The sequence below is a fragment of the Microtus oregoni genome, unplaced genomic scaffold, assembly GCF_018167655.1.
Source record: "Microtus oregoni isolate MIOR12 unplaced genomic scaffold, Mior012 000054F_ref0000373, whole genome shotgun sequence".
Classification (NCBI taxonomy): Eukaryota; Metazoa; Chordata; class Mammalia; order Rodentia; family Cricetidae; genus Microtus; species Microtus oregoni.
The window spans coordinates 5445507-5455633 of NW_024543830.1; the positions used below are offsets into that span (position 1 = coordinate 5445507).

Genomic DNA, 10127 nt, shown 5'->3' on the forward strand with positions numbered 1-10127 from the left:
AGCAGACCCTGGGCGGCCATGCACCAGAGAGCCCTGGGGACTCCCAATCACACCTAGTCACTGCTAAGCCTCAGGAAAGGCCCTGACAGAAATGTTCACACATTAGAGTGAGATCAAAAGGCCTTGTGCTGACTTCAGAAAAGAAACCTCCCACATCAGCCACCTCCAACATCAATATGGGAAGGACGGCTCCCCTTCAGTTCACCAAACTTCACTAAAAATGAACACCAACTTTAAACTGTCAAACAGTAACGGTAACACCTGGACCCTCCTGTGCTGGGTGCCCAGTGTCTACCTACCTTGCTTCAATTCAGGCCTTTCTAGAATAAACTCATTAATTGTGTAAGACACTATTATTCTATCACATTTTCTTAAGGAATGCAATGAATAAAATTTCATCTAATTTATTCTTTACCTCTCCAGCTCTTCTTTCCAGTTGCTCAAAACAGACAAGGGACAAAGAATCAGAAACGGCCCTTCGTCGTCCAGTCTTCCCACCAAGTAAACGAGGAAAGCAATGGTCTGGAACACAGCAAAGGACGTCCATTCTGATCCATTTCCTCATGAAAGATCACCACGCATGCGCGCAAACCCACACGCGCACACACACCTACATGCAACTTGTTTTACAGTGAAATTGTGTATAATCTTTTCCACCTTAAGGAATATGCTTCTCCTTGGGAGAATCAAGGAAGCCTCAGGAAACCTGCCAAGGGGAGTTTAGGCATTGAGTTACTTAAGTAGTTAGTAAGCTGTGAGGATCAATATTTATGTAACTGAACCTCTAATGCAAAGAAAAAAGCCAGGGAAGAATAGAAATCAAGGGAAACACGGCTCCTGGTGGACAAGGTCAGCCCAGCAACCCTCTAAAATAAAATGCCAGTAGTACCAGGACATGACTGTAAGAATGGCCCACACGTAGTGACTGTCTGTGCTGGCTGGGTTCACCCGATGAGGATGGATCCTCCTTCCTAAGCCCCTCCCCTCTTTCCCTACACCTTCCCTCCCTTCTACGTGTACTTGAAGTCTGTTCTTTTGGCTGGACATTCTCTGAGGCCCAGTTTTATAACAGCAGAGAAAACATGCTTTCCTGGAATGTAGGCCCATATTTCTCAGTATGGCACAAGAGCCATTAGCCCGGTCTGAGCTGATCCCAGAACTCTGCAGACAAGCTGTCTCTGCCTAACAATAGCCAGGATGTGCTGCTCCTAGTTTCTTTTGTTAGAATGTAGATCACCTGAGAAGAGATGTTGGCTAAAGCTGATGGCTTATGAGTTTCGAGGTTCGGTGCTTCCTCCCTTTGTAATTTGGAAGATGTCTTATAGAGATGCTAATTCACGGCCTACCTGACTGCTAGATGCAGATGTGACCTGAGCCCGAGGCACCTGGTTGCCTAAGAGACAGCCTAATGTGTTCCCGCTCTATTGATGTGAGGATATATAAGCTGTTTGGAGAATAAATGAGAGCTCTTTGGAGAGAGATCTTGCCCTTCCATGATGACCGTGTGAATTGTGTCGGATTATTCCTTGCGACTCCGTTCCAGTCCAGTTAGGGAATCTGTGTTGGACCCACATGGGGTCCGACACTGGAACACATATTATAGTAGGGAAATCCCAGTAAGTTATGGATAAAATGGAAGTCTCTGTAAGCCCAAAGACTTCCTTCAGGACACGTCTGTATACACTGCTGAAAGGTGATCCATTGCACGGTAAAAATAAAGACACGAGGAGATGCTGTGTCCAAATGCGGAGGTATTTCTATGGGGTGAGGGAGAGACAGTCATAAACATAAACCAAAACCCTGAGAAAGCGACATGCCAAAATATTTTATCAAGATTAATTTACAAAAGCACAAGAAGGGTCTTTCACCTATAAAACATTTAAGTTGGGATAATTGCACAACACAAAATGCAAAGTTACGATGGCACTATCAAACTGACAAAACTCAGACTGTCTGCAGTGCATGCGCACTGCTGTTTATGACTATGGCCGGAAAGCCCTGAAGAGAGACAGCTGGTAGCTGGTTTGTAAAATAGATGGGTTTATAGTAGAATAACTTCCTGCTAAAATTATTTGTGCAATTGGACCTCCCAGCACACACTGCACAGGGCAAGCTTCTCTGGGTGACTGGGTTGTGTCACAGCTGCTTCCTTCAGCTGCCTTCAAGATGCCACTTGAGAAAGCTCATGTCTATCGCCACACAGCAGAGAGGGCAACAAAATGTCTGGAGTCCCAGCTGGGTTCTGAGAAGCACTAAATGAAGAAAGACCACGTGTTCTACATAAATCCTTCCAGAAAACTGAACACACTCTGACTCGTTCTGTGAGGTTGGCACTAACCCTGTGTGAACACCACAAAGAAATACGACGAGGGCACGCCAGACCATATCATCTTCATGATATAGATGCATAAATTCTAAACAAACCTTTACCATGGAGGTGGCACATTTGGGGGAAGCTAAAGACTGAAAGGCAGAGACAAGTAGGATTCATTCTGGGTGAGGTCAGGAGGACAATGACTGAGACAGGTGGCACATGGGAGGTTCTGCACTGACACAAGAGTCTATTAAGGGGGGCTGGAGAGATGGCTCAGAGGTTAAGAGCATTGCCTGCTCTTCCAAAGGTCCTGAGTTCAATTCCCAGCAACCATATGGTGGCTCACAACCATCTGTAATGGGGTCTGGTGCCCTCTTCTGGCCTGCAGGCATACACACAGACAGAATATTGTATACATAATAAATAAATAAATATTTTTAAAAAAAAAAGTCTATTAAGTTTGGGTCCTAACGGCAGCCAGGATACCCTCTCCAGAGGTCACGCTGCTCTCTGAGTAAGACCTGGATGGATGAGCAAAGTGTGCCTGCTCAAGTGAGGTAGTCTCCAACCTAAGACCAGGCTGGGCTCTGCACAGCTTCAGACCGAGGTTGGTACAAACAGCATGAGTCTTAGAAGGGGGCGGTTAGCTTCTGTTCCCTGTGGTCACTTGTGAAACCTCTCCAGACTCGGAAATGCCTATCACCCTGGTTTTTAATTGGCTTGCCTGTGCTGTGTATACTGACTACGTTGACTTTAATATTCTATAGATTAGTAAACCCGTGTAATTAACCATGAGACATGATGTAACTGGACTCCCTATTGACCCAAACCCACAGATGACATGTCAACCCATGGCAGTTTTGCTGTGATCATCCAGACAAAAGTGTCAATATCAATACTCCAGCTGCCTAACAATACCCCACCATTCTGACTCTCCAGGTTTCGATCAGTTGGCTGAGTGAATCTGAAACCACAGGTCCCACATTCACCCTATGCTATCCCGACAGAGACCCAGAAAGCAGGTACCACATAAAGTACTGCTAAGGAAGTCGAAGTCAACTTGACGCCAGGGCAGGCAAATTTCTTTTCTATGGAGAAAAGCCCTGAACCAGGCCCTTTAACTGTTCTCATAATTAAGCACGCCTTCTCCCAGACACGTTTAAAAAAAAATAAGTAAATAAAACAACAAAACAGGCCAAACAATGGTGGTGGCACAATTTTTTTTTTTTTTTGGTTTTTCGAGACAGGGTTTCTCTGTGGTTTTGGAGCCTGTCCTGGAACTAGCTCTTGTAGACCAGGCTGGCCTCGAACTCACAGAGATCCGCCTGCCTCTGCCTCCCGAGTGCTAGGATTAAAGGCGTGCGTGGTGGCACAATTTTTAAAAACCCGAAATAGAAAAGGCAACTCTCATCATGTTGCTTTATGTACTTCACACCCTGGTCAGGCACACATGCTGCGATGAGCGGGTAAAGACAGCCATGAATGCCGTGGAGGTGAACTCTGCTCCCCTCATGGTGGCGTACCTGGCAGGTCTTCCCCAGGCCCATCTCGTCTCCCAGGATACAGCCATTTTGGCACTGGAAGCACTGGGCTAGCCAATTGACTCCTTCCAGTTGATAAGAGCGCAGATGAATCCCTAGAAAAGAAAGACAGACGTGGTCCAAGGAACAGAACTTGCAGCAGGCTCCATGTTCTAAGACGGCCTCAACTCCCACGCTCCAAACCCGACCCGTAAGCACTGGCTCACTTCCCAGCTATTTTTGATGCAGACTCGGTGGCCAGCTATCATTTGTTCAAACTCCTAAAGCACGCTGTCATTGTCACCTGATACACCTGACAGAGGTCTTCTGTTGCTAAAGTTTCCCACCGTTATTCACTCCTGGGAGTAAGCGTTACTAAAACAACCGGCACACGGACTGTGCATGCTAAGGAAAGATGCGGTCAGGACGACTTTAGACCATGCTTCAACATGGAACAGTGCTACAGAAGGAGTATCCACAGTGTCTGGATGAGACATGTCCTCCATGGCCCATGTATTCGAACACTTGGTCCCCAGCAAGAGATAACTGTTTGGGTAGTGTTAGGTCTCAAACCTGGGACAAAGGGCTGAGCTGCTGCTATTTAACACATGGAAGCAGACACTGGTGACAACTTCTCCCTGCGATCCTCAGTCCTACCTGTTCCAGGGTCCTCCTGGCTGGCATACTCCACCCCTACCCTAAATTTCTCCCGCACAGGGCTTGGCTGCCCTTCCCCCGGCCACCCTTTCCTATATTATGCAGCCATTTGGTTTACGTGGTTGTTTCATCTACTCTCGTGATCTGTCTCTTGGCCCAGGCTGCCCCTCTTGGTCGACAACGGCTCTCACCTCCCCGCTAATCTCAAAGACGGGAGGAGAAGGAACACTGATCCAAATCATCATGGCCAAATTATTAATTAAATCAAGTTTTTTAATTTGTGTACATGAGCTGTCTCCCCTACAGTGGGGTTCAAGAGGTCAGCACTGGATGTGAGGAAGACAAGGTTTTTATAGCTCAGGGGTAGGGGGTTCCCAAATGGGGGGCTGGGTGGGCAAAATAGGTGGGTTACAGGAGCAGAACATAAGGAGAGAGAGAGGTGCCCCTTTAAGGAAGCAAGCTGGAGGGGAAACAAACCACTGCCTGGAGCACATATCAAGGCATGCCACTCCAAGCTGTCCTGTGGCTGTCCTGCGCCAAATCACATGCTTGCCTTCCTACAGCTAGGTCATAGCAAAACCACAGGAATCGGGAAATACATTGTTTTCTAACCTTTATGGTCTGGGTGTCTTAGGCAGAGAACCAAAGTGACAGAACAACCAGCCAACCAAATGACAGGAGGGAGAGACAGGCAGATCTCTGAGTTCAAGGCCAGCCAGGTCTACAGAGTGAGTTCCAGGATAGTTATCACACCAAAAAAGTTCCTAAGGTGCCTTTTGAACCCAAAGATGAATAAGCAAACATAACCAAACAAAATTCTAGTGAACAATAAAATAGCCATTTTATATTCTCAAACTGGAAACTGATGCTCAATATATGGAAATATATAAACATTTTGCCTTCTGTATTGTAGATACACTATCTAGAGTACTTAGGCAACCACGTTGTGGCCTGGAGAGCTGGCTCAGGGGGTAAGAACATTTGCTGCTTTTACAGAGAACCTGGGTTTCCCAGCACCCACAGGTGGCTCACAACTATCTGTAACTCCAGTCCCAGGGGATCCAATGTCCTCTTCTGACTGCCATGGATGCCAGGAACACAACTGCAGACATATAAGGAGACAAAACATGCATACACATAAAATAATAAATCTAATACAATATTAAATCCACAGCTATAAAAAATAAGTGTTACTTATGAAAGCAAAAATTAAAAATAATCTAATAGCAAAGAAGGGCTGCCTAAACTATGGATCAATATATGAAATTATTCAAAATTATGGTTTCAATAACATATCCATATGGAACCCCAGTTATGGACCTCCCTAAACATGGGCATATAGGACCAGATACTGGCAAGACAGAGGGTGTATTGGAAGGATTGTAAAGTAAAATTTCTTTTTCGTGAGCATAAATTATTTCATGAACTCATACTGGAAGGAAAGGCCTGAATGTTCTCAATGGATTGACAACTTAGAATATTGCATTTATTCTGGCAAACAGAAAGAGCAACTATAAGTTTTAATATTCAGTACTGGCTCTATCTATCTATTTCCTTCTTTACCTGTGCTAAGCATTCATAAGCACACACCCCAACACATGCTTCTGCATTTGGTGTTCTATCCCATGCATTCAAACCTGCAACTTCTTGTCTGCTCACTTCCTTTTACCAAGAATGCACCTACACATATATGCCCCTCCTGATGTGTTAAATGCAGCCTGATTTGATCTGCACCTATTTCTGGGCCTTCCGCATAATTTAAAGTATCATTCCCATGGGCTGGAGAGATAGCTCAGCGGTCAAGAGCACTGGCTACTCTTCCAGAGGTCCTGAGTTCAAGTCTCAGTAACCACAAGGTGACTTACAACCATCTGTAATGAGATCTGATGCCTCTCTGGCCTGCAGGCAGACATGCACAGTACTCATACAAAAAGAGAGAGAGAGAGAGAGAGAGAGAGAGAGAGAGAGAGAGAGAGAGAGAGAAGAGGTAAAGTAACATTCTGAAGGCCACTGGCAAGCAAATAGGCACACAGACAACATTAATCAAGAATCAAGATATGCTGAACACACAAAGACCAGTTCACAAAGCCAGATTTAAATTAGATACAAAATGGAGGAAAGGTAACAGGAAAGGAAGTCTTGCCAGGGCAGTGGGAAGGAAAGACCTGCTCAACCAGAGAAAAACCAAGTCTGGTACAGGAAACCTGGCTAATAACTACTTAGAAGGAGAGAGGAGGGAAAAAAACAATAAGGGTATCTTCTGTGGGACAATGGTCTTATACCCTGTAAAGTTTTACAAGTTGTACTGGTTTAATAAAAATGATGATTGGCCAGTACCCAGGCAAGAAGTAGAAGCGGGACAAAGAGAACAGGAGAATTCTGGAAAGAGGAAAGGCTCAGTCTGCAGTTGTCATCCAGACACAGAGGAAGCAAGATTAGACTGCCTCGCTGATAAAAGGTACCAAGCCACGTGGCTAACACAAACAAGAATTATGGGCTAATGTAAGTTATAAGAACAAGAAACCTGAGCTAAAAGGCCAACCAGTTTATTATTAATGTAAGTCTCTGTGTGTTTCTTTGGGATCAGGAGGGACAGAAACCTCAGTCAACAGATATCTGAAAAAGCCACAAAGAATCATACTATTAACTCTCTAAAAACAAAACAAACCTATAATACACATTAATTATATATAGCTTTAACAAACCTCTTCTGGGCTGACAATGCTCCTTCTCAGAGCCAAGACCACCTAACAAAAACTCCAAAATCAGACATGAGAAGCCCTCTTTTTAGTTGTTGGTCAGGGATGTCCAGGAGATTCCCAAAACATACAGCTCACTGCTGTTTCCCTGGCTGCCCGCACTTCAGAAACAGGGCCCAGACACCCCTGGGCTGGAACTGATCTGAATGCCCTCTCCCTTAGCTCTCATGGTATACCAGAAGGCATCACGCAAGCTTCCAAAGGTCGGAGGCAACCAACAGTCTTACCCAGCTATGCTGCCGATGAGCCAAACCAACAATCAGCATGCCATCAGGAGGCACAGTAATGGCATGCATACCTGGGTGGTAACCAGCAGCTCTCTTACTGGACTTAAGATCTGCTCAACAAGAGAGCGACCATGCCTGGTCCTGGAATCCAAGATAACTACTCACTGATAGTGAAGTCATGGTTACTGGAGGAGAATGTACACCCACTAATGTACTAAGCCAGCATAATCCCTAATGATCTATCAACATTTATCCTTCTAACCACAGGTAAGAACAGTCCTCATCCCTTGTCAAGGACACTTCTCTTTGCAACAGACTTGGGACCAATACAGAACCAATCAAACTGCAGATTTATAGAACCCAGTCCCAATAAATACATCTACAAAACGCTCCCACACCTAAGGCTCAGAGAACATGGTGAACATGGGGGAAGAAAGATTTTTAGAGCCAGTGGATCGGGGACTTTGCTGTGAAATTGGGTCTCCTAGTAACACCAGAAGTTACAGCCATAGTCTCACCAAAATGACTGCCTAAACATGAGAATGATACCAATGAACAGGCCAAAATGGACAAAGAGAAGCCCACGAGGCCTCAACGCCACACAAAAACACTTTAGGCTACTGAAGAGAGCTAGAGCAAAATAAGTGGTCTTCTCCAATTGGTTGTCCACTGCCACACGGTCAGCCCTGAAAACATACATACAAGTGACATTAAACAGACAAGTTACACTTAGGAATTTATATGTATACATATGTATATGCATAAAATAACAATTAAGTGGGAAAAAGAGGCCACGAATTTAAAAGAGAGCAAGGAAGGGTTTATGGGAGCGTTGGGGGGGGGGAGTGGGGGAGATTTGTTATATTTATAATCTCAAAAATAAAAATTTAAAAGTTGACTATAAAAGAAAAACACTGATATGAACTGCCTGCCTGGTATGCAGGACTCCAGGAATCACCTTTCTCTTCCACCTCCTCATCATCTGCACCTGTCCTTCCTCTAAGCCGAAGGAAAGGCACTTTTTATTTTATTTTATTTTTTAAGACAGGGTCTATTATACAGTACTGGCTGCCCAGGAACTCGCTCTGTAGACCAGGCTGGCCCCGACTGAGATCGGCTAGTCTCTGACACACGAGTGATTGAGGCGTGCGCCACCGCCTGGCAGAAAGGGTCCTTCTGTAGCTTTTCCAGAACAAGCCCTTCACATGTTCGTGGTACTTGGCACACCGAATAAGTTAAGTCAATGCTTCTTTATAACTTTCAAAAGCACTTGTCCGCTAGTTAAGAGACTGGGTCCGAGGACCGGTATTAATTTTGCTTCTCTGCACCCTACAGCTCACAGTTCGCTCTGCTCTCGACAGAAATAAATAATGGCCACAGTGTGACGACTGATGAGCCGTTCTGACTTTCCGTTAAGCCAGCACACATTCCCAGGAAAGGATGCTGGGGGCGCGGAACAGAGTGGGAGCCCTGGGAAGAGGGGCTCCGGGTCCAACTGGGGTCTGCACACCCGGAGCCTACACAGCTGGACTCCGAACACATGGGGCTCGTAAGGACAAGCGGGCTTAACACGAACACACTGGAGGGAACGACAGGACAAACTTTAGGAGGCTCGGCGTCCTACACAGCTCTGAGAGTTAATTATGGAGCTGCAACAAGTGAGTGCGCATGCACAGTTGGCGGGGAAACCGCGAACTGGGAGGAGTTAGAGCGGCCGGGACGTTCCAGGCTGCTGGGCCGGTCCCCGCGTGGGCCTGCGCCTCCCGGCGTTTTCCCGGCTCCCGCCCGTCCCCGGCCTCGCCGGCCGCTCACCCGTCAGGCCCCACTGCTGTAAGTCCTGCTCCTGCACCCGCGTCCGCACCGCCTCGGGTCCGCTCTCGGCTGGCAGCGCCCGTAGGAAGCGCGGCAAGTCCCCCTCCATCCCCAGAGAGGCTCCGCCCCGGCCCCGCGCCTTCCTCCCGCGCGCGGGCGCGCCGAGTGCAGCGCGCCGCCGCCGCCAGAGGGCGCGCTCCCACGCCGCCGAAGCACGCAGGTGCGGAAGGCCAGGGCTCTAGCAGTGCGCTGTGACTAAGGGCACAGAGGCTGTCATTGCTAAAAACTCTGACTCCTAGGGTAGCTAACAGCAGGCTCCAGGCTTGGTCACCTCCGCCTCATTTCTTATCTGTCTCCTTTAAACTTTGGGCCAGATTCTGAGCAGCTCTGCATGTGTTGTTAAGGGGTGTATGCCCCAAAACCAGTAATACAAGGTGGACTGAAAACACCAACATAAGACTAACTTTTATCTCTCGTAAGATATGTTAGGGACCAGACACTTAGGAAAAGAACCTGAGGATGCATTCCTGTAATCTTAACACAGGGAAGAGTGAGGCAGGAGAATTGAGAGTTCAGGCTAACCTGAGCTACATAGGAGGAATGTGTTAATAGATAATAGCTACCAAAGCTCAGTGAGCATCTGCTTGCCCCGAATGCACCAAGCGCTGGGTTTGATCCCCAGGGCCATATTAGTTGGGCATAATGGCACCTGTAATCCTAGCACTGGGGAGGTGGGATCAGGAGGAACAAGGTCATCTCCAGTAACAGGGCAAGTTCAAAATCAGCCTAGGATACATAAAACCTTGTCTTAAAAAATACATAAGTAGGGGCTGGAGAG

General features: G+C 46.7%; 1 protein-coding gene across 1 annotated transcript in view; it reads right to left on the minus strand.

Annotated features, from left to right (window-relative positions):
• The window catches only part of Chd1l (chromodomain helicase DNA binding protein 1 like), a 50754-nt gene extending 41333 nt beyond the window's left edge, over positions 1-9421 (minus strand). The window contains exons 1-3 of the mRNA XM_041638077.1: positions 9290-9421; positions 3838-3950; positions 416-522 (exon numbers count right to left, since the gene is read on the minus strand). Of these exons, the coding sequence (XP_041494011.1) occupies positions 416-522; positions 3838-3950; positions 9290-9398 (329 nt within the window). The 5' untranslated portion in view covers positions 9399-9421. The remainder of the gene's footprint in view (positions 1-415; positions 523-3837; positions 3951-9289) is intronic.
• Positions 9422-10127: the final 706 nt, after the last annotated feature.